General features: G+C 40.7%; 1 protein-coding gene across 1 annotated transcript in view; it reads left to right on the top strand.

The window, feature by feature from the left end:
* CCDC15 (coiled-coil domain containing 15) overlaps positions 1-12313 on the top strand; it is an 87792-nt gene extending 75479 nt beyond the window's left edge. The window contains exons 13-15 of the mRNA XM_039250243.1: positions 9613-9786; positions 9991-10139; positions 11550-12313. Coding sequence (XP_039106174.1) covers positions 9613-9786; positions 9991-10139; positions 11550-11671 — 445 coding nt within the window. The 3' untranslated portion in view covers positions 11672-12313. The remainder of the gene's footprint in view (positions 1-9612; positions 9787-9990; positions 10140-11549) is intronic.
* The last annotated feature ends 13233 nt before the right edge of the window (positions 12314-25546 follow it).

The raw sequence follows: 25546 nt of genomic DNA, 5'->3' as shown, positions 1-25546 counted from the left end.
CCAGAAGTCACTTGTAGGTACTTTTCAGGGATTGGGCTTTAAGGTCTGGTTCCAGCTCTGCTTCTAACTAATAGAGTGTTTGGACCTGAGCCTCTCCGCTGGGAGCTATAAATCATGATGGGTTAAATGATTTTAGCTTTGACGCACATTTGCATCACCTGGGGAGCTTTTTAAACTATACCTAAGCAGTTTCCCTGCCCTCAGATCCTTCTTCTGTTGGTCTGGGTGAGGCAGGAGACTGATATTTTTTACAAGGTCCCCCAGGTGATCAATAAAGGTGAAGAAACAGGATGGGTTAATCTCTGAGCTCTCCTGGAGACCTGGGGGGGAGAACTCACATCCATCTGGTCCACATTCCACAATTCACCAGGTGGTCATTCCAGCCTTTAAACTCAAGGCCATGAAAGACCAGAGCAGAAAGCACTATGTGGAGGCCACTAGCCAGGTGCCTTCTTTTAAAGTGGCAGGGGAGCAGTGTGTTGCAGGCACATAGGGAAGCAGGGCAAGCAGGTGTCTGGGCATTTGGCCCCCAAGTCTGTGGTCCTGTCTTAATGCCACACAGCTCTGAAGGAAGCTGAGAATTACCGGAGAGCAAGATAACCCTCTTGCCCTGGTTCCCCTGTAAGCCTTTCCCCTAGTGGTGCTTTGGAGTTCGGTGAATATTTAGTCATTCCTTCTGCACTTAATAACTACATGTCCGAACTCCAGAGAAACAGATTATTCTTATCCTCAGATGAAGAAACTGCAGGTGGAAAGATTGAGACTTGCTCTGGTCACACAGCACGATAATAACAAAAGCTGTGTAATGGAAACAGAAGCCCTATTTTCCTGGAGGAAAATCCCTTGCTTTTCACCTTGACTTAGCTGTTCAGTAGCAGCAGATGTCTGCTTTAGCCAGCTCTGCTAAGGGGGGATGTCCTGTTGAGGTACTCCTGCCCCGTTAGAGGAGAGAGCACATTCTAGGCAAAGCTTCTTTAGTGGGGGCGCTGTACTTCCGGGACCTCAGAATCTCTCATGTGTTTACCCTTTCCCTTTCCTGTCCTGTCCACTGGTTTTCCTTGCCTTTCTGTTTAGGATGAGCTGTCTAGGCTGTTCTAAGCCACATCATTCCATCTCTAACGGCAAAGCTCCCACCAGGGGATGTAGGAGGTGATGAGAAGGGAAAATGTTAGGCCTTTCGTGGTCCCATGGGTCAGCAAAATAGCTGAAGAGGTAGGCGCTCCGGTGTGAAACCACAGTGCACCAAAGTGAAAATTCCTGCAAAGTGTTGCATATCACCACACATCCATATTTATGGCTCTTTACAAAGAGTGAAAAGACTATTTTCATGCAAATCTACTATGTTAATATAGATTTTTTTTCCTAGCTCTGCTCAATGGAGAATCATTCCTGAGGCCCTGCTGTTGTTTCACTCTGCCTTGCCACTCAGCTCTAAATTCATTAGCAGCCACAGAAAATGTGCATCCCATAGACATGTCAAGCAGAGTTTGTCCAGCCCAGCAAAGTGTCTTTGTGTGGCTTCGGTTTGAAGGTCCCGGCTGATGCTTCCCTTTTGGGAAATTACAAGATCTCCACCTATGGAAGGTTAATGGATTGGGCTAATGAAAAATCTGTTAGACCAAGAACAGCATCTGTACACCCCATGGCTGGAATAGCCAAGACAGTGAACCAGCTCAGTGAGGCTTGGGCCTCTGCCAGCTGCCTGCCCTTCAGCATTCTGTTTGTACTGCTCTGGTCTGGCTTTAACCGACCTCTGTCTGGCCAGGTGTGGCAACCAGCCCCAAGGCAGCCCCTAATGATCTAGTTCTTTTGGTATTCACACCTTTGTATAGTCCCCTTACACAATGAAGAGGGCCAATCTTGTGACCAATAGGATATTGTAGACTGCTGGTGTGTGGCTTCCCAGGCCAGACCATGAACAAAATTGCAGCTTCCACGTTGGGCCCTTGAATTGCTCACTCTGGGAAGTGAGACATCGTGTCGTGAAGACATTCAAGCAACACTTTAGAGATCATGTCAGGAGGAACCAACTTCCAGCATGAACTTGCCAGGCACATAAATGAGTCATGTTTGGAAATGGATCCTCCAGTCTCAGTTAAGCCTTCAGATGATTCTGGCTCCTTAGCATTTTAGTCTCAGCTGAGGCCCCAGATTCCATAGAGCAGAGATAAGCCGTTCCCACTCTGACTTGTCTACATCCATGACCCACAAAAATAATGCGGCAAGTCTTTATTGTTGTTTTCTGCCATTAAGTTGGAGAGGTGATTTGTGATGTAGTAATAGATGACTGCAGCCTAATTGTGTAAGGATATGAGCCATCGTGAAATTGTATCTGCAAGATAAATCCCACTTTATAAAGCAATCGTTCAAAGGTGGATTCTTCTACACCTACTCTCTAAGTTGTATCCATGTAGTCAAGTATTCATAATAGAGGTAAGTTCTCCACCTGTAAATACCAAGAAAGGCTCAAATACACCTTGCTGATGGAGGAGAAATGCAAAGTCCACTATAAGAGCCCTCACTTGAAGAAGCAGTCAACATTCTTGCTCCTCTCACCAAACCTGTCTTTAGCCCCTGGGAATCTGACTTTAGTTTCTACCACTCATTTGGAATCATTCTCTCTTCCATCATCAGGAGCCTCCTCATCTATAACTCCAGGAGTCTAAGTTCTGCTTCTCCTGTAACTTCTTAATTTTTTTTAATGTTTTATTTATTTCCAGGAGAGAGAGAGAGAGAGACAGCATGAACAGGGGAGGGTCAGAGAGAGAGGGAGTCACAGACTCCGAAACAGGCTCCAGGCTCCGAGCTGGCAGTCAGCACAGAGCCCGACGCGGGGCTCGAACCCACGAACTGCGAGATCATGACCTAAGCGAAAGTCGGACGCTTAACCGACTAAGCCACCCAGGCGCCCCCTTAATTTTTTTTTAATGTTTTGTATTATTTATTTCTGAGAGAGAGAGAGTGACAGTGTGAGGAAGGGAGTAGCAGAGAGAGAGGGAGACACAGAATCCGAAGCAGGCTCCAGGCTCTGTCAGCACAGAGCCTGACGTGGGGCTCGAACCCACGAACTGTGAGATTATCACCTGAGCCGAAGTCAAACGCTTAAATGACTGAGCCAACAGGCGCCCCTCTCCTGTAACTTCCTGATAGATCCCTTCTTTGATTTCTCTTATACCAACCTACCTTTGTCCCTCAATAGTCCACCTACTGCTTCCTCTGTTTTACCGGAAAATCTTCCCCCGAAGCCCCTTTTCATTCTGGCCTTCTCTCAAGAATCAGCCTTTTTTTTTCTTCTGGACTAAAGAGAAATGGACTGCTTTGTGAAGGAATGAGCTTACTGTCCCTGTAGGCTTTAGTAGATACAGGGTGACCATCTAGCAGGGATCTTTTGGCAGGGATTCCAGTAGTAGTACCTGAAGCACTAATCAACAATATAAATCTGTACTTTTTGAAAGGCTTAGGTATCAAGATACCTTTAAGAATATGGGAGGGATGCCTGGGTGGCTTAGTAGGCACCCGACATTGGCTCAGGTCATGATCTCGCAGTTTGTGAGCCTGGAGTCTGCTTCGGATTCTGTGTCTCCCTCTCTCTCCCTCTGCCCCTCTCCTGCTTGTGTTTTGCCTCCCAAAAGTAAATAACATTAAAAATAAAAAAGAATATTGGAACCAAGACAGTTATAATCCCAGAATTCAACTCCTTATAGAAAGTCGGAGCTCGTTAGGTTCTTTGAAATAATCTACGGGGTCTCATTCACCGTAAAATTTCAACTCTCTCTGTAGAGATGACTCCCATTGTTTTCTCATGACTAGACCTCTTTTCCAAGAACTAGATCCAAGTTCCCTCCAGGAACCTGTACATCTGCCCCTGGGTGTAGCCCATGCCTTTCAAACTCAGGCTGGATAACTCAGATGCACTGTCTTCTCCAAATCTATTCAACCTCTTCACTTATTTATCTCAAGCAAACTATCCTAGTTGATCATCTTCTTTTCTCTTTCCCCTTTCCTCCAAATCTATATTTTATCAGTTGCTAAGACTTATTCATTCTTTCTCCTTAATGTCCTTCTCATTCTTTCCCCCCGTATTAGTCAGGGCTCTCCAGAGAAACAGAGCCAATAATATGTGTGTGTGTGTGTGTGTGTGTGTGTGTGTGTGTGCGTGCGTGCATATGACTTATTGTAAGGATTTGGCTCACACTGAGACTGGTGAGTCCCAAGATCTACAAGCTGGAGATGCAGGAGAGTCAGTGGTTTAGTTGTAGCCAGAACCAGGATTGCTGATGGTATAGTTGCCATTCAAAGGCTGGCAGGCTTGGGGTGCCTGACTGGCTCAGTTGGTAGAGCATGCAGCTCTTGACCTCAGGATCATGAGTTCTAGCCCCATGTTGGGTGTAAAGATTAGTTTAAATAAATAAACTTAAAAAGCACACACACACCACACACACAAAGGCTGGTAGGCTCAATACCCAGAAAAAGCCAATATTTGAGTTTTAGTCTAAAGGCAGGAAATGACTACTATCTCAGCTCAAAGCATCCAGAGTCCAGATGAGTTCTGTCTTACTGTTGGGAGGGCCAGCCTTTCTATTCTATTTAGTCCTTCAACTGATTGGATAAGGCCCACCCACATTAGGGAAGACGGTCTGCCTTATGTAGTCTACTGATTTAAATGTTAATATCATCCAAAAACATCTACACAGAGGCACTCAGAATAATGTGCACCCCATGGTCCTTGAAATCAAGTTGACACATAAAATTAACCATCAGATCCTGCTGCCCATCCCCAAAGCCTCGGCCCTGATTTGGGCCTCTATTAATTTGCTACCCCTGCCAGCACTCTTGGTTTCTCAACCTATAACTAGACTCAAGTTCCAGCAGGCCCCAAGTAAGATACAAAGGGTGACCTATGAGGAGATACACTACACTCCAAAAAGAGTACACTATTTTTTTCCAATTTACATATATACAGAAATCTGGAAAATATGTGTAGAATAGGTCATAAAAGGATAGGATCATGGTGGATGGAATATCAAGTTGGATCAGGCAGAATTTATTGGTATATGCCCATTCAGCAGAGACTCCAAATTCAATCTTTTTGATTAAGGGGTTAGAAAAGTCTTTAATAGTTTGGTTAGTTGACTAAACCATGGACCTAAAGGTGGCCTATATGAAATGAAGTTAAATGCCAGAATCGCTGTGGCATATTGTAGAGGAAGGTACCTGAAAGCTTAGGGAGATTGGTACGTTAGAGTGGACTTACCATGTAGGACCTGTTCACCAACTCTGGGAGGGTCAAGAGGGACACAACTTTCACCAACATGTGAAAAATTTGTGAGGGAAGCCTCAGCATCCTCGAAGAGTTCTGTAGTCACCCTTCTCTATAGGTCAAATGCTACAGAAGGAACTGCAGCCCTCAAATTGGGATCCCTGATACAGTGGGGATAATGGGATTCTGGAATGGATGGTACCTAATTAACAAGACAAGAGGGATGTGGTTACCATAATTGGATAACTGAGCCAAAGCAATAATTATAATAGTCTGACTCACAGAGACCTATGGCATCTGGCTGATAGATCATGGCTCCTTTGTGGAAGACTGAGAGAAAGATTAACAGTATAAAATTCTGGCATTGTAGCAGGGTCCTTCCTCAAGGGGACCTGGACTCCACTTCATTCAAGAGGTTCTTGATCTATAAATTAGCCCAAGTCTGGGAATTGAATGAAGGGCCATTATGACTCTGTTTTGGTGATCTAAGATATATTACTGTTCATTCAACCTATACTCTTATGCTTATACAGGGGCAAGAGTCCATGCTGATCCATGGGCTGTGGTCAGTTGTTTGGCTGGATGGTCTCAGGGGACTTAAAAGGAACATTATTGGGAAGTTGGTGACAAGGAGAATTGGGGAAGAGAGAAATATATAGTCCTTTCTGGGCAAAAGATACGAAAATATTTGTCTTCCATGTTAATGCTCACCAAAGGGTAACCTCACCATTCACTCACTCACTCACTCACTCACTCACTCACTCACTCACTCATCACTAAGGCATGATCCCATAATCATACGACCTTTTAACAACATGGGAGTTAGGGGCAGCAACATTCTACACTGTCAAAAATCCACACGTAACTTTTACTCTCCCAAAACTTAACTACTAATAGCTTATTGTTCACTGAAAGCCTTCACAATAACATAAACGGTTGATTAACACATAGTTTGTATGGCATATGTATATATACATATATATCATATACTGTGTTCTTACAATAAAGTAGAGAAAAGAAAATGTTATTAAGGAAATCATAAGAAAGAAAAATACATTTACAGTACTGTACTGTAAAAAAAAAAAAATCCACATCTAAGTGGACCCATGCAGTTCAAACTCATGTTGTTCAAGGCCACCTGGGTATATTCTTTGCTGAGGTGTCTGTTCAGGTCTTTGGCTCATTTTTAAATCAGGTTTGTTTCCTTATTGTTGAGTTTTAAGAGTTCTTTGTATATTTTGGTTAATGGTCTTTTAGCCGATATCTTTTGCAAATATTTTCTCTCAGTCTGTGGCTTGTCTTCTCATTCTTTTGACAGTGGCTTTTGCAGAGCAGAAGTTTCTGATTTTAATGGAGTCTAGCTTATCAGTTTCTTTTATGGATCGTGCCTTTGGTGTTGTATCTAAAAAGTCATTACCATACACAAGATCATATAGATTTTCTCCTAAGTTATCTTCTAGAAGCTTTGTAGTTTTGTGTTTTATATTTAATTCTATGAGTTAATTTTGTGACAGGTGTAAGTTCTATGTCTAGATTCAGTTTTTGCACATGGATATTCAGTTATTCCCACACCATTTGTTGAAGAGACTGTTTTTTGTGCCATTGCATTGCTTTGCTTCTTTGTCAGAGTTCAAGTGACTATATTTAGATGGGTCTATTTCTGGGCTCTCTGTTGTGTCCCATTGTTCTAGTTGTCTGTTCTACCAATACCACACTGTCTGCATTACTGTACCTTTATAATACGTCTTAAAGTTGACTAGTGTCTGTCTTCCAACTTTTTATCCTTCAACATTATGTTGGGTATTCTGGGAATTTTGCCTTTTCCATATAAACTTTAGAATCAGTTTGTCAATATCTATAAAATAACTTGCTGGGATTTTTATTGGGATTTCATTGAATTTATAGATCAGGTTGGGAAGAACATAGACCGTCATGTCACCTGGAAACAAAGATAGTTTTATTTTCCTTTCCAGTCTCTATATCTTTTATCTCCCTTTCTTGTCTTATTGCATCAGCTAAGACTTTCAGTACCATGTTGAAAAGGAGTTGTGAGAGGAGATGGTCTTGCCTTCTTCCTGATCCTAGTGGGCAAATGTTTAGTTTCTCACCATTAAGTATATGATGTTAGCTGTAGGCTTTTTTGTAGATAACCTTTATCAGGCTTAGGAAGTTCCTTTTAGTTCTAATTTACCAAGAGTATCATAAATGGTGTTGGATTTTGTCAATGCTTTTTCTGCATCCATTTCTAGAGTCGTGTGATTTTTCTTATTTAGCCTATTGATGTGATACATAACATTAATTGATTTTTTTTCACATTGAACCAGCCTTGAATTCCTGGGATAAATCTCACTTGGTCTTGGCACATAATTCTTTTTATACATTGTTGGTTTTGATGTGCTAACATTTTTGAGGATTTTTGTCTCTATGTTCATGAAAAAATATTGGTCTCTAGTTTTCTTTTCCTGTAATATCTTTGTCTGGCTTTGGTATTAGGGTAATGCTGGCCTCATAGAATGAGTTAAGAAATATTTTTTCTGCTTCTGTTCTCTGAAAGAGGTTGTAGAGAATTGGTATAATTTCTTATGCAATTGTTTGGTAAACGCATGTGGGCTTGGTGTTTTCGGTTTTGAAACGTTATTAATTATTGATTCCATTAGATATAGGCTTGTTCTCCAGTGCATTTTTCATCTCAGAAATTTTAGTTTTCATCTTGAAAAGTTTGTCTTTTTTATATCCTAACTTTTTGAACATACAAAATGTAGTCACAATAACTAATGTTTTTCTGTGCTAATTCTAATAACTCAGTGCTAGGTTGGTTTTGATTGGTTATTCTCTTAATTATGAGTATATTTAGGAAAACATAAGCTTCTTTTAAAAACATAAACTTGCTTCTCTGCATGGTTGGTAATCTTTAATTAGATGTCAGACATTGTGAATTTTACCTTGTTGGTTGCTGGATATCTTTGTATTCATATACATTTTTCTGAGCTTTGTTCTGGGGTGCAGCTATATTACTTTAGAGCTTTGCTTTTATAGTTTATTAGGTTGTGTCTGGAGCAGTGCTCAGTTTGGGACTAATCGTTATTCCCCACTGTGGTGGTAACATCATCCTGAAAACTCTACCCAATGCCCCATGCATTAGGAGTTTTTCATGTCTGAGTGGTGGGAACAGGCACTATTCCCAGCTCTGTGTGAGCACAAGACACTCTCTCTTATCACCCATTCTGATGGTAATAAAGAATGTTAGATGGTTACCCATTCTAACCTCAGGTTTTCTCCTCCAGTATGTGCACAGTACTCTGCTGTGTATTAGAAGGAGACCTCTGCAGATCTCTGTCTTATGAACTGTAGTTGCTCTTGTGTCCCTGGACTCTGAGCTCTATCTTCTCAACTCAGTCCGCCAGGCTCTACTTCAACACTCCCACTGCTGTGCTGCTGCCTGGAGACTTTCAAGGCTTGGACAGTTACAGGGCTCACTTCATTTGTGTACCATCTGTCAAGAATCACGGTTTTTCAGTGCCTGATGTCGAGAGCCATAAAAGCCATTGTTTTTGTATTTTGTCTGGTTGATTGTTTGGTTTATTTACCTATTTATTTGGTCGTTTATGGAAAGAATGCTTTTGTACTTGGATTCTTACAGAAGAACTTTTTTTTTTAATTTTATCTATTTCCTTCGAGAGAGAGAGAGTGAGGAGGGGCAGAGAGGCAGGCAGAGAGACAGACTCAAGCAGGTTTGTCACTGTCAGTGCAGAGCCTGATGTGGGGCTTGAACTCATGAACCCATGAGATTATGATCTGAGCTGAAATCAAGAATCGGTGTTTTGGGGCACCTGGGTGGCTCAGTTGGCTAAGCATCTGACTTTGGCTCAGGTCATGGTCTCACAGTTTATGAGTTCGAGCCCTGCGTTGGGCTCTGTGCTGACAGTTCAGAGCTTGGAGCCTGCTTTGGATTCTGTTCTCCCTCCTTCTCTGCCCCTCCCCTACTGATGGTGTGTGTGTGTGTGTGTGTGTGTGTGTGTGTGTGTGTGTGTGTGTGTGTGTGAAAAATAAATAAACATAAAAAATTTAAAAAAAAGAATCTATGTCTTAACCAAGTGAGCCATCCAGGTGCCCCCCAAAAAACCTTTTTGTTTGTAACCAATGATTATTGCTATTTGAGAGGTTATATGTTTATGTGAGCTGTAGGATCAACTCAAATCAGCCAGCACGAATTGTTGAGGCTATTCTAGGGGTGCTAAACTGATTTCCTGACTCCCTTGTTTCTGGGAATTCTTTGAATTATTTGGTCCTGGTGGCTAGTTCTGAATAATGATTTTATGAAATTCCTAACCATGTTATGATTTTATTCTCAGAATTAAAAAAAAGAAAGAGCAGCAACGTTATGCCGAAGAGCAGAGGATACTGAGAAGGAACTTTCATGAAGAGTCATGTTCAGGAGAGAAGATGAGTGACATAATAGCCCAGCTACAACTTGAGGAAGTCAAAGGAGCCAGAGAAAAACAACAGAGAGAGAAGGAATACCAAAGGTATTTTGAAAAGCTCTGCATAAAGTCTGGGCTCAGGAGGAAATAGCACGGTATTTCCTCCAGTGCCGTTTCCCAATACAAAGAGGAAGAGTAGAGGCATGGAGATATGAAATAATTTTAATAGTTAAAGCTGGTTAAATAAGGACTCATGCTCATTCTCTTCCTAGTCGTTCACTCTGCCTGATCGTACTATTATCTTTATAGATATATAGAAGCTCTGAGAGCCCAGATCCAAGAGAAAATGCGGCTGTATAATATTACTTTACCTTCACTATGCTGTTGTGGTCCTGATTTTTGGGATGCGCATCCTGATACCTGTGCCAACAATTGTATTTTCTATAAAAACCCTAGAGGTAAGCTTCTTGAATGGTTGGGGCCTGGTGGCAATTAAAAAAAAACCCAAACAACTTCAGCTCGGGTCATGATCTCGCAGTTTGTGAGTTCGAGCCCCATGTCGGGCTCTGTGCTGACAGCTCGGAGCCTGGAACCTGCTTTGGATTCTGTGCCTCCCTCTCTCTCTGCCCTCCCCTGCTCACACTCTGTCTCTCTGTCTTGCAAAAATAAATAAATATTTAAAAAAAAAAAACCCAAACCCAAACAATAAATGTAGTGGTTGTAGTAATTTAGCATTCATTGGGTGTTTACTAGATATCACAGACTGTTATAACCCCTTTACAAAACAACTCTTGAAACAATAAAAATAATTACAGTGAGTTAAAATCCTTTTTGAGATCTGTTACCTTCTTGTGTCCATTGATGCTGCGGATATATTTCCATTCTACCATAGGGAGATGTGGATTCTAGGTCCTCCTATAAATGAAGCAATGAGAGCTTGTGGCCATCTAAGTGAGGCCTCTGTCCAGTGACATTCCCTGTTATCCAAATACTTTAATGTTATTTACCGTAGACAGATTACCATCCGTATCACATAAGACTGCCACTTCTGCCAGGTGACACTGAGGACAATGAAGACCGGTATCAGCTCTATATTCAGAAATCCCAGCTGAAGAAGAACAGAGCCCTTATTATTGTCACCAATGTTTCTGTTTCCTAGCCGTCCTTAAATATATTGATTTACGTAGGGTAGAGATGATGTAGGCTTCGTGCACACACCAAAAATACTGCCAGTATTTGTACTCCTACTGCCCTGTCTGTGTGATACAAGTTCCTCCTCAACTCTGTGAGTTAAATTTTAAAAACACAAATTTCATCTTGCCATTCCTCTCTTCTAAAACCCTGAGGGCTCCCCAGTGCAGTACAGAACGTGTGCCATATTTGGCATAGTTTCTCTCTGGCCCCAGGTGACACTCCAGCCTTATCGGACTTGGTATTTCCAGTACGCATCACTCTCTTTTATAACTTATGTACCATGTAGTTTTCTGCCTGGAAGGCCTTCTTTCCTCTACTCTTATTAATCCTTCTAGATCATCTTAAATGTTACTACTTCTGGAAATCTTTTCCATCTTTTCCTAGATGTTTTTTAATTTGTTCTGAAATTCATTTTTGGATAATGTTTTGCATATGCCTCTGGATTGAAAGTATTACCCTGAAGTTTAATTATCTCTGTGTCTATTCTCTTCGTGATCTTTTCTGTCCTCACAGAGTGCTTGGCATGTGCTAAGTACTCAATAAATATGTATTCAATGAACAGGCAAAGTTAATACCTATGAGACTCAGTAGAGATGAAGTACTAATGGGAAGGAGGTGGGGAGAGGAGTTGAGAATCTGACTTCACTCATCACCGTGCAAACCTTTATTTGCAGCATATTCCCGGGCACTACATTCGGTCATCAACTCCTGCGATATCCCTGTGGGGAACTCAACTCTTCGAGTCGCCATGCATAATTCGGCTTCTGCGTACAGACGGACTTTGAAAAATGTGTAATGAGGATCTGAATCCAACTGTTAGTATTTCAGTCTTCACTTAAAACCAACCCCGAGGAATTATTTATGAAACACTGATAAAGTGTGTAAGATTCATAATCTAGAAGGAAAGACTGTCCCACGTAACAACCATCTCTATAATTAGATCATAACCATTGTTTCGGTCTCTGCTTGGGGCTGAAATTGAAAGTTGACTTCCAAGCTTGTGTTTTTGCTGTGAACTGTACAGAATCTCTTGTTTTTTAAAATGATCAGTCAGACCAGTAAGATTTTTTTTACTTTGCTCTGATCAGAGGAGGTCATGAGAAATCATTGACATGACCTCATTTATTGCCTTTCTAAGACTGTATCTTTGAGTCTTGACAAAACTGAAAATGTCTAGATAAAACAGAAAAGATGATGACATAAGTTTCTGAGCCTCAGTGGCCATCTGCATTGCTGTTGGTTTTTCTAGTTGTATATAATAATTCGAGATGAGAAGAATATGAATTTGATGCACATTTTTTTCCCTCAAGATTTCTCTCTCCTGGTTTTTTAAACTTATTGCCTCTCTCCGCATTTGGTGCCATTGGACACAGTACTTTATAATTTTATAATTTTGTATTGTAAAAACAAGATGAATAAACCCTCTCTTTTGAGCTTCTTCTGTGTGAAGTAATTGTGAGTGACATTTCAAAATGTAAATCTGGAGTCAGAGTGAGTAAAGTCCTGCCTTATTTTCCCTGACTTCTAAAAATCTGGTGAATGGCATCCCTACAGAGCAGATGAAATAAAAATTTACTATAATTAGAAGAATTTGTTATTTCTTCACTAATTTCCTGACATAAAATGTGAAAAGGTTTAATATTGAATTAAAGACACTGAGAATTTCTTTTTCCAACTTTCTCTAATGATCAGTGTTGAAGAAGCACATAGGTTACACCTCAAAAAACTCCTACTAAACATTTAGCCAGGTCATCAAAAATAAGTGTCAAAATTATCTGTATGACAAGATTGACTGGTTATTTAGCCAGATTAATAATCCAGTTAAGTCAAAATCTTTAAGGATTTATATCCATGATTTAGCCTTTAAGAGTTGTATTTCTAACAGTTTTATTGAGATATTATTCATATACCATGTCATTAACCCATTCGAAACATGCAATTCAGTGGTTTTTAGTATATTCTAGAATTGTGCAGCTATCCCCACTGTCAAATTTTAGAATAGTTTTGTCATTTTAAAAAGATGCCTCCTAATGCAGCAATCCCACTTCTGGGTATGTATTTAAGATAATTGGAAGCGGAATCTCGAACAGATATTTGCATACTCATGTTCATGTTGGTATTACTCATAGTGGCCAAGAAGTAAGCAACCCAGAAGTAAGTGTCTGTCAGCAGATGAATGGATAAACAAAATGTGGTCTTTACATACAAAGGAATATTATTCAGCCTTAAAAAGGAAAGAAGTGCTATCCCATTATATAATATGGATGAGCCCTGTGAACGTTATGCTGAGTGAAGTAAACTAGTCACGAAAAGAAAAATTCAGTACGATTCCACTTATATGAGGAACTTAGTCAAATTCATAGAGACAGAAACAAGAATAGTATTGCTGGGGTCTGGGGAGAGGAGGAAATGAGAAGTTGAATGGGTAGAGTTTCGGTTTTTGCAACATGAAGAAGTTCTGGAGATCTATTTTACAACAGTGTGAATCTACTTCACATGATTGAAGTGTACACTTAAAAACAATTACAATGGTAGGCTTTAGATTTTGTGGGGGCTTTTTGGTTCTGTTTTGTTTTGTTTCTTTACCACAGTTAAAAATTTCAAGAAGGAAAATTCCATCCCATTAGCAGTCACTTCCCATTCCCTCCTCCCTCAGCCTTAGGCAACCACCAGTCTGCTTTCTGTCTCTATAGATTTGCATATTCCAGACTTTTCATCTGAATGGAATCATACAATATATAGTTTTTGTGACTGGAGTCTTTTGTTTAGTATAATGTTTTTAAGATTTTGTCCATGTTTTAGCATGTATCAGTATAATACTTCATTGCTTTTTTTCTTTCTTTTTTTAATGTTTTATTTATTTTTGAGAGAGAGAGAGAGAGAGAGAGCAAGCGAGCACAAGCTGGGGAGGGGCAGAGAGAGGGAGACACAGAATCTGAAGCAGGCTCCAGGCTCTGAGCTGTCAGCACAGAACCCAATCAATGCAGGGCGCGAACTCGAGAACTGAGATCATGACCTGAGCAGAAGTCGGATGCTTAATCGACTGAGCCACCGGGGCGCCCCTTTCATTGCTTTTTGTTGCCCAGTAATAGTCCACTCTGTGGATACATTTTATTTACCCATTCATAATTTGATGAACATTTGGGTTCTTTCTCCTAATTGGCTATTATGAATAATGCTGCTATGAACATTTACTTACAGATTTTCCTGTGGACATATGTTTTCATTTCTCTTCGGTGTATACCTAGGGGTGAATACACTGGGTCATATGGTAGCTCTGTGTTGAATGTTTTGAGGAACTGTTTTCCCAAGTGGCTACACCATTTTATATTCCTACCTATGGTGATAAGGTTTCAGATTTCTTCACATTTACCAACATATATCATTATCTGTCTCTGATTATAGCCATCCCACTGAGTGTGAAGTATCTCACTGTGATTTTAATTTGCATTTTCCTGATGGCTAATAATGTTGAGCTTCTCATGTGCTTGTCAGCCATTTGTATATCTTCTTTGGTGAACTATCTTTTTAGATCCTTTGCCCATTTGTACTTGGATTATTTATCTTTTGATTTTTGAGTTATGAGTGTTAGTATATTCTCTATACAGGCCTCTTATCAGACATACGATTAGTGAAGGTTCTCTCCCATTCTGGAGGTTGTTTTTTCACTTTCTTGATAATTTCCTTTGCAAAACAAAAGTTTTTAATTTTGATGAACTGAAATTCATCTAAACTTTTTCTTTTGTTACTTTAACTAATACCTAATCCAAGGTCACAAAGATTTATTGCTGTGTATTCTCATATGAGTTTTATAGTTTTAGCTCTTACATTTAGGTCTGTGATCTATTTTTTTTCTTTTTTAAAGTTTATTTATTTTGATAGAGTGAGTGGGAGAGGAGCAGAGAGAGAGGGAGAGGGAGAATTTCCAGCAGGCTCTACACTATCAGCACAGAGTCCGATTGGGGGGCTCGAACTCCCGAACCATGAGATCATGACCTGAGCTGAAACCAAGGGTTGGATGCTCAACTATCTGAGCTGCCTCGGGACCCTGGTCTGTGATCTGTTTTGAGTTAATTTTTGTGTAGGTGTTAGACTGGGGTCCAACTTCATTTTTTTGAATGAGAATATCCAGTTGACCCAGTTCCATTTGTTCAAAAAAACTGTCATTTGCGAATTGATAGACATTCTTGTTGAAAATTAGAGGACCATTTATGTAAGGGTTTATTTCTGATTTCAGTTCTATTCCATTAATAGAACTTATCATTCTATGCTTATCATTATACCAGTGCAATCTGTCTTCATTAATGTAGCTTTGTAGTAAGTTATGAAGTTGGGAAGTGGAAGTTCTCCAGTTTTGTTCTTCTTTTTCAAGATTGGTTTGCTATTCTGAGTCGCTTGCATTTTTTGTGTGAATTTTAAGATTACCTCCTGCAAAAAAAGCTAGGTGAAATTTTTTTTTCATAGGGGTTGCGTTGAATCTGTAGATCAGTTTCAGAGCGATTACCTTGTGATTCATGAACACAGGATATCTTTATGTTAATTTAAATCTTCTTTAACTTCTTTCAACAGTGTTCTGTAGTTTTCACAGCATAAAATTTATACTTACTTTGTTAAATTTATTCCAAAGCATCTTATTCTTTTTGATGCTATTTTCAATAGAATTATTTTCTTAATTTTATTTGCAGATTGTTCTTTGCAAGTGTATAGAAATGTAATTGATTTTTGTATATTGCTCTTGTATTCTGCAATCTTCCTGAATTCTTTTTTACTTTTAGTAGTTTGGGGGGGTAGTTTCTTGGGATTTTTTTTCAATATATAAGATCTTCTCACTTGCAAATAGAGATAGTTTTACATTTTCCTCTCGGATCTGCATGCCTTTTATTTCTTTTTCTAGTCTAATTGCCCTGGGCAGAACATCCAGTACTGTGTTAAGTAGGAATGATAAGTGGACATCCTCATCTTCTTTCTCTCTGTCTTTTTTTATGTTTTATTTATTTTTGAGACAGAGAGACAGTGCAAGCAGGGGAGGGGCAGAAAGAGAGGGAGATACTGTATCTGAAGCAGCCTCCAGGCTCTGAGCTGTCAGCACAGAGCCCGACGTGGGGCTCGAATCCATGAACAGTGAGATCATGACCTGAGCCGAAGTCGGACACTTAACTGACTGAGCCACCCAGGTGCCCCTCTCTTGTTTCTGATTTTAGGGGGAAAGCATTTGGTCTTTCACCATTATGTGTGATGTTAACTGAGGGTTTTATTAAAAGCTCTAAATAAAGGGTTCCTGAATGCCCTTTATTAGTTTGAGGAAGATACCTTTTGTTGAGTGTTTTTATCCTGAAAAGGTGTTTAATTTTGTGGAATGTTTCTCTGCATCTATTAGGATTATTGTGTGGTTTTTGTCTTTTTTTTCTATTTAATAAAATTATTGCAGTAATTGTTTTTCAGATGTCAGACCAACCTTTTACTTCAGGGTAAGTTGTATTCTTATTTATTTGGTCTTGTGCAACAAGCTTTTTGCTATTTTCTTTTTTTTGTTTGTTTGTTTTTTTTTCTGTTTTCGGTTCTGTTATCTGAGATAGGTGAATTGACTTGTCAACACCAAGTTCACAGTGAAATAATGATGGGATTAAATATTTTTAAATTATTTTTAATGTTTTATTTATTTCTGAGAGATAGAAAAAGAGAGAGTGAGTAGGGGAGGGTCAGAGAGAGAGGGAGACACAGAATCTGAAGCAGGCTCCAGGCTCTGAGCTAGCTGTCAGCACATGGGGCTCAGACCCACAAATGGTGAGATCAAGACCAGAGCTGAAGTCGGATGCTTAACCAACTGAGCCACCCAGGCTCCCCAGCATCAAATCTTGCATAAGATTAAGCAGCTTTTCAGTCTTCTTCCTCTAGGCTCAGTCTATGAACATGAATCTCCCCTGAGCCTGAGTATGTTTTTGCATTGTAATTTGGTCATATATAACAGTGCTAACGATTTATTTTTGTGGGTTGGAGAATGCTGGTGAGCAGCTACCAAGGAGGAAGCCTGAGTCCCATGACCCTTACTGTAGGTAGTGTGGCGAATCCTGTTTGAATTGGATGAATGCGCTTTGGAAAGAAGCCTGGAATCTTAAGAGTTTGCTGAATTCACAGGTTTGTGAAATCACGGTTGGAAGGACAAATTCTACAAGTTTTCTAAATGAGCAGGGACCTATCAAAATGAAGAGACCTGGATGTAAGAAGTGAGCCTAAGTGATATAGATTTTGATGCGGGGGCAGAGGCGGTTGGGGAGACGGGGGGTTAGGATTAAATTTGGACCCACTATTTCAAATAAGGTAGATGGCAGACATTTCAAGTAAAAAACAACTGAATAAGAATGAACTTTCCTAGAGCCTAAGTGTCCATCAACAGATGAATGGATCAAGAAGATGTGGTTTATCTCTACCATGGAATACTACATGGCAATGAGAAACAATGAAATCTGGCCATGTGTAGCAACATGGATGGACCTTGAGGGTGTTATGCTGAGCGAAATAAGTCAGGCAGAGAAGGACAAATATCATATGTTTGCACGTATAGGAGGATTAGGAGGAACTTGACGGAGGAACAAGCGGGAGAAGAAGGGCGGAAATGGTGGGGGAAAGGGAGAGAGGCAAACCATGAGAGACTCTTGAATGCTGACAAAAACTGAGGACTGATGGATGTGGGGGGGAGGGGGGGATGGGCATGGAGGAGGGCACTTTGGGGATGAGCACTGAGTGTTATGTAGAAACTAATTTGACAATAAACTATTTGTAAAAAAAAAAAAAAAAAGAATGAACTTTCCTAGATCATTATTTCTTCTCAAACTTCTTTTAGGTTTTCCTTTTTTTTTTTTTTATTTATTTTTTTGAGAGAGAGATAGAGACAGCATGAGCAGGGGAGGATCAGAGAGAGAGGGAGTCACAGAATCTGAAACAGGCTCCAGGCTCTGAGCTAGCTGTCAGCACAGAGCCCGATGCGGGGCTCGAACCCACGAACCGCGAGATCATGACCTGAGCCGAAGTCGGATGCTCAACCGACTGAGCCACCCAGGCGCCCCTTAGGTTTTCCTTCTTACTCACCAGTTGGTAACAATGCTTCCTGTGTCCCTGGAAAAACAAGCTGTCAAAGGGAGCTTCCCCAAGTTCCCACCATCCTACCTACCTGCCTACCTACCTGTGTATCTTAATTCTTAATATGGATAAACTGTTTATTCTATCTTAGGCCTTCTCTGACTTGTGGTTAAATCCAGGTCCCTTCCACCTACTTAAGAACATTGCCTCAGCATTTCTCCGCCTTGTCTTTTGCATTATAATTTCCTCCTCACTCCTAGAGTCTTCCTGTCAGTATATAAAGCTGTTATAATTCCTTCCATCTTTAAAACCAACCAAAGAGAAGAAAAGCTACCTTTTTTCACCCTATCTTCTCCTTTACCTGCCACCAGCTTTCTCTGCTTCTGTTTCTGACAAAACTCCTTGAGTTGTCTATACCTCCTCTGCCTGTTCTCACATTCTCTCTTGAATACATTCTAGCAAGACATTTGCCTTCACCTCTCCAATGAAAGTGCTTTTTTCAGAGTTACTAGTGACTTCCATATTGTTAAATCCAATGGTCATTTATTCTCATACTTCCTCTTGACCTTTCAACAGAATTAAATACAGTTGATCACCCCATTTTTTTTTTTTTTTGGAAGTTTCTTATCACCTGGCTTCCTCAACACTAGAGCTTTTGATTTTTCCTCCAACTCAACTGGCCATTGCTTCTTCATTTCTTTTGCTATGTTTTCCTCATCTCCAGTCTGAATATCAGGGTGTCCCAGTGCTTAGTCCCTGGACTTCTTTTTTATCTATACTTGCTCTTCTGGTGATCTCTTTTTTTTTTTTTTTTTTATTAAATATTTTTTTTTTTTATTTATTTCTAGGAGAGAGAGAGAGAGAGACAGCGCGAGCAGGGGAGGGTCAGAGAGAGAGGGAGACACAGACTCTGAAATAGGCTCCAGGCTCTGAGCTGGCAGTCAGCACAGAGCCCGACGCGGGGCTCGAACCCACGAACCGCGAGATCATGACCTGAGCGAAAGTCGGACGCTTAACCGACTAAGCCACCCAGGCGCCCCTTTTTTTTATTTATTTCTAGGAGAGAGAGAGAGAGAGACAGCGCGAGCAGGGGAGGGTCAGAGAGAGAGAGGGAGACACAGACTCTGAAATAGGCTCCAGGCTCTGAGCTGGCAGTCAGCACAGAGCCCGACGCGGGGCTCGAACCCACGAACCGCGAGATCATGACCTGAGTGAAAGTCGGACGCCTAGCCGACTAAGCCACCCAGGCGCCCCTCTGGTGATCTCTTTTAGTCTGATGGTTTAAAAAAATTTTAATGTTTATTTATTTTTGAGAGAGAGAGAGAGAGGGAGAGAGAGAGAGAATCAGCAGAGGAGGGGCAGGGAGAGAGGGAGACATAGAATCCGAAGCAGTCTCCAGGCTCTGAGCTGTCAGCATAGAGCCTGATGCAGGGTTTGAACCCACAAGCTGTGAGATCATGATCTGAGCTGAAGTTGGATGTTTAACCAACTGAGCCACCCAGGCGCCCCTAGTCTCATGGTTTTAAATGTTATCTACATACTCCCAAATTTATGTCTCCAGTCTAGACCTCTCCCTGAAATCAAACTGTTGCAACTCCAAGTGCTTACTTGACATTTCTACATTGTTGGTTTCCCTCAAATTTGTTCTTTATATACTCTTTCCCATGTCAATCAATAGCAGTCCCATCTCTTTATTGAGGCCAAGAGACTTGAAGAAATCATTGCCTCTGTCTTTATCTCATTTTCATCCTTCATCGCTTCCTCAGCAAATCATGTCAACTCTACCTTCAAAATGTATTTTCATGTTCATATCCTGCCAGCTGCCTGGTCCAAACCACCAGCATCTCTCTCATGGATTACTATAAGAGTTTCCTAAGTAATCTCTTTGCTTGTACTTTGTAAACATTCTCAATACGGCAACCAAACTTAACATATCCAAAAACCAACCTTCTGGTCCCTACCTTTTCTACACACATATGCACACCTCCCAACAACAGGAAATATGTTCCTTCAGTCTTCTCCATCTCAGCAAAAGACAGCTGCATCCTTCTAGCCAAAAGAAAAAAAAGCAGAGTCAACCTCTACCCTTGTCTTTCTTATGCAACCCACATCTACTTCTTGGTGGCTCTACCTTGAAAAGGTATTCAATATACAACTACTTCTCAGTTTCTGCCCCAATGCACGCCCGAGCTGAGTCTCATCATGCCTGAATTATTGTGGCAGTCTCCTAGTTGATTTTCTTGTTTCTCTATTTGCCCCTTACAGACTGTCCTTCGTATCACAACCAGAACAGTCCTTTGAAAAAGTAAGATGTTATCTCTCCTCTGCTCAAAGTCCCCTTTGGCTATTCAGGAAAAGCCAGAGTCCTTATTTTGTCAGACAAAGCCCTAAAAAATCTGGTCCTAATCACTTTTGAGTCTTTATCTCCAACTGCTCTTTTTTCTTGCACATTCTGCTCATCTTTGTATTCCTTAGGACAGTCTAGGGACACTTTTGCTTCAAGGCTTTTTAATTTGGTGTTTGCTCTGCATGGGGACACTTTTCCCTCAGGTAATATTTGACTAACTTCCTTACCTCCTTTTTTTTTTTTTAATGTTTTTATTTATTTCTAGGAGAGAGAGAGAGAGAGAGACAGCATGAGCAGGGGAGGGTCAGAGAGAGAGGGAGTCACAGACTCTGAGACAGGCTGGCAGTCAGCACAGAACCTGACGCGGGGCTCGAACCCACGAGCTGCGAGATCATGACCCAAGCGAAACTTGGACGCTCAACCGACTAAGCCACCCAGGCGCCCCTCTTCCTTACCTCCTTTAAGTCTTTTTTTTTTTTAATTTTTTTTTTAAAATTTATTATTTCTAGGAGAGAGAGAGAGAGAGAGAGAGAGAGAGAGAATCCCAAGTAGGCTCTGTACTCTCTCAGCTTGGAGCTGGATTCGGCTCGAACTCACAAACCGTGAGATAATGACCTGAGCTGAAATCAAGAGTTGGATGCTTAACCAACTGAGCCACTTAGGCTCCCCGACCATCTTATTTTAAAATCAACCCTCCTGACCACCTCCACACCCAGGTACTCCTTATCCCCTTTCTCTGCTTTAACTTTCTTCATAATATTTCTATCTGTATGACATACTATGATTTTATTTAATGTTTATTTTCTCTCCCCCCCCCACCCTCCCGGGATTGTGCCTTCTCCAAGGACAGGGATTTTTGCCTGTCCCGTGGTACATTCCCACTTCTGAGGACTACGGTTGGCACATAATAGGCTCTCAGTAAATGTTTGTGAAATGAATGAACATTTTAATCCTTAAAAAATTCCAAATATTTCTACATGATTAGTAGTTTTACCTCATGTTTTTGATCTTACATCATTTTATTTTGTATTTTATGTTCTCATGGCCACTGCAATTTGGGACAAATAATTTCTCTGGACTGTCATATTCTCTTTTATAAGAGAGTTACACTCAGCAACCTTTCATCTCCCCTGTAGCTCTAGCATTGTATGAATTTATTAATTATGTTTTATACTTTTGACCTCTCTCTCAAGGTTTCCATTTCATTTGCTCTTCATGCTGCGCTTGCACTAGTGTAGGTTTTACTTGTGGAGAGTGAGGTAAGGATAGGACAAGTTCATTCTCCTCTACTCCAACCCCACCATGGACCTTGTCCGAGTAGATGCAGGGTCATTAGGTCCCCGTGGACTAGGAGGCCAGAGCAGGAGGGCATAGGAAGGTACGGGTATATGCCCAGCAAGCGGGGCACCATCGCAGGGAAGCCCAGCTGTGCTGCTCCCCAGGCGGGAACTGTATCAGTTCACAGAATCCACGCCACATATATGATAGAGGCCATCGCAGGAACATGGTAGCCGTGGAGGATATTCTCGTGCTTGTTTCCCAGCGGTAGAGCTGGTTCATGATATATTTTCCTAGGCAGCCTGACCAAAACAACTTGCTCCTGTTGCTTTGGTTTTAGTAAACTCTCTGTTCTCCCTCTTGCGCTGTTGTGGTATATTGCTTTCGTACATTACTGAATTGCCTAGGCCTCACCCTTACCTAGTTAGCCCTGTTATAATAGCAGGAATGAGCTTGTCAGCAACTTTATTGACTACCCACTGAGCGCAGAGGCTCGAAACTGCTGCTTTCCCATCTTCTGACCATTTAAAATGTGATATCTGGTGTTCCTTTACCATGTTTACTTAGATTACGTTTTTGGAGGTGAAATATTTTTCATTTCCCCCTCGGTGTAGTGAACATACTTTGTTTTGTGTCCCATCTTGGGCATTTCTCCATGCTTCTCTGAAAAAAAAAGATGTGGGAGATAGGAAATGTCGAGGAAGATAAAGGAAATGTTCGCCTGGAATGCTAGGTCCATTCTGACAGGCAAACAGCTTTGAATATATTGACTTAGCATTTTATTTATTTACTTATTTATTTATTTATTTATTTATTTATTTATTAAAAACATTTTTTTAAATGTTTGTTTATTTTTGAGAGACAGAGATAGAACCTGAGTCAGGGAGGAGCAAATAGAGAGGGAGACACAGAATCTGAAGCAGGCTCCAGGCTCTGAGCTGTCTGCACACAACCCGATGCAGGGCTCAAACTCACAGACTGCAAGATCGTGACCTGAGCTGAAGTCGGACGCTTAACTGAGCCACCCAGACGCCCCAAATTTTTAAAGCTGTCTTAAGGTGGAAATGACTAGTCCATCTCCAGTCTTGCTCTCACTGTTACTGGCTGCTGTTAGAGGGGTATGCCAAGGAGAAGTCAAATTGATTCCTCTTGAGTGAGACAGTTTGGTATTATTGTACCATAGGAGTCATCATCCCTTCTGGGCCCCACAATGAGATAGATCACCCTTGGTAGAAATTGTCACTCAATTCTTGGCTTAGGTTCTTTGCAACCACTATTCCCCTACCAGAAATCTACAACAATCATTAGTGGATGAAACTATTAGACATTTCCATCATCTGAACCCACTATTTCATCCTCATGTCACTAAAGGTGAGTGAAGCAGACATTGTGCCTCCTGGTGTGATGCTATAGAAAGCATCCAGTGCCTGCTATGAAGTATTTGTCCTCTGCAAAAGTTGAAACTGAATATAATCAAGACTTTAAGTTTTTCTCATCTGGGTTCTGGGAGAAAATTAAGTCCTACTGTCCTATGGAATCCATTGTATATAATAAAGTAACCTCTCTTCTATTCACTTAGAATGGTACCATGTACCATCCTGGGGAGAATTGAGAAAATAGCCATGCAAATCATTCTCTGTGTTTTCTGGTTTAGGTGAAGACAATATACAAAGAGAAAAGTGGTGAGGATTCTATTTGCAGGAAATAATGGGAAACAAATTATACAGAAAAAGAGAAAGCAGAAATCCAAAGGATGAGTCATTCTAAAGTAAACAGACAATTTCTTCAACAAGTTAATGGCTTGAATTTAAAAAACAGGGAGGTGGCTCTAAGAGGTAACAACCACCAGATATAATGTATGGACCTTGTTTGGACCCTTATGTGAAAAAAGCAATCTATCTTTGAAGCAGTCAAGAGAATTTGAAGAGTCTTAAGTTTGGTCGGTATGATGATGGTATTATAGTTATATAAAAAAATATCCATACAGGTATGGATCCTGAAGTATATAGGGATCAAATGAAATTATGTTTGAGATTTACTTTAATTCAACAAAATGAGACAACAGATGTAAAGTAAGTGTAGGAAAGTTTGATGATAGCGAATCTAGACAATGGGCACGTCAAGGTCTCATTATGCTAGTCAGTCTGTTTTTGAGTATGAATTTTCTTTAAAACAATTTATTTTAAAAACGTTGGCCCTGAAATAACCTAGTCAGCATTATAAGTGTCCTCGCTCTCTCTGCTCCTCCCATAAATAATAGAAGTTTTAGGTATGAAAGTAGTATTCTTCAGTTATCAAACCTCTGACCTAGGAGTTATTATCAGTTATTAGTAGACCTGAGAAGCTTTAGCATTTTGTGGCCTTTCTATAAGAAGGAATGATTAAATAGAAATTAGGTTCATTCCAGTAGGTGAAAGTTTCCTAAGACAGCTCACACTCTGAATGATCAGATAGGCAGCCAGTCAGGTGTTTTATAATCTGACGAATTCCCAGGCATATAAAAGTTCAGATGATCAAGGATGAAAGACCTTGGAGACATTAGGGTAGAAACGACAAAAAGAATGAATTGGCGATTGTAAAAGAAGCTTTGAAATCTCAAAAATAGACAGGAGTAAGAGAGAATATTATATGGCTCAATTCAGGGATGGGAAAAATCATTTATATTTCTTTTTTTTTCTTTAAATATTTTATTTATTGCTGAGAGAGAGAGAGACAGCGTGAGCAGGGGAGGGTCAGAGAGAGAGGGACACAGAATCTGAAGCAGGCTCCAGGCTCCGAGCCATCACCACAGAACCCAACGCGGGGCTTGAACCCATGAACTGTGAGATCATGACCTGAGCCGAAGTTGGACGCTCAACCGACTGAGCCACCCAGGCGCCCCAAATCATTTCTATTTCTTATCTTCCCTTTTGTAGAGAGTCTTCCAGAGATGGAAGAGTTGCTCCTCATTGTCAAAGCTCTTTCTTGGTCTTTTTTTTTTTTTTAAGTAGGCTTCCTACTCAGCACGGAGCCCAACACAGGGCTTGAACTCACAACCCTGAGATCAAGGCCTGAACCAAGATCAAGAGTCAGATGCTTAACCAGCTGAGCCACCCAGGTGCCCCTCTCACTGTCTTTAAAGGCCCTGCTGCTGTGGGATAGTTTGTACAGTGGCTAAGATCACAGTGACAGTTTAAATCCACACATATCAGCTGTGTGGCCTTAAGCCACACTTAAACTCTCTGTGCCTTAGTTTCATCATCTACAAAGTGGGAATAATAATAGTGTTTACCTCATACAGTTGTGAGAATTCAGGAGGTAGTGCATATATAATAGCACAGTGCCTGGTGCATGTTAGGTACAATCAGAAGCAAGACCTTCTTTGCTTACATTGGCTCTCCATGGAATTCTGATGTTTCAGAGGGAGCTAGGTAGGTATAGGAACATAGGGAGATCCAGTTTACCCTTTTAATGCCTAAGATAAAAAGTTTTCTATATGCCTCGGTTATTATGACATTTACATTTGATTTGCGTTTGGTTGTTTTATTTATTGTTCCATCTGACATTGAGCTTTTTTTTTTTTTTTACCACTAAAGCCAGATTTTTTAAGGCGGAGAATCAAGGAAAGAGGGTTTGCCTCATTGCCAGAGGGACAGGTGTGTCATTTAAATTGCAAATTAGCACACCTTCTTTATTGCTCAACCAGAAGTGAGATGATGCCTACCTACATTTAAATTCTTCCTGCTCAAAACCTGAGGTACCCTTATCCAACAGGATGCACCCATCTTCTCAACACTGGGTTATGGTTCAGCTAGAGGAAGGAGCTGCCTTAACCTGCTTTGCTTTCCTAGGTGGGCACGGTGTTTTTCTCTGAGGAGTTCAAAGCAATTGCCACAGAGCTGACCAACCCATCTCTTTCTGTCACTCATCAGTACTTTATGTCCTACACCTCAAACTTGACTGTCACACAGCTCTTGTCCTTGAGGGTTC

This window comes from Hyaena hyaena, unplaced genomic scaffold, assembly GCF_003009895.1.
Source record: "Hyaena hyaena isolate Hyena2069 unplaced genomic scaffold, ASM300989v1 scaffold_364, whole genome shotgun sequence".
Classification (NCBI taxonomy): domain Eukaryota; kingdom Metazoa; phylum Chordata; class Mammalia; order Carnivora; family Hyaenidae; genus Hyaena; species Hyaena hyaena.
The sequence above is the reverse complement of the archived record's forward strand: the minus strand, read 5'-3'. Positions and strand labels throughout refer to the sequence as shown.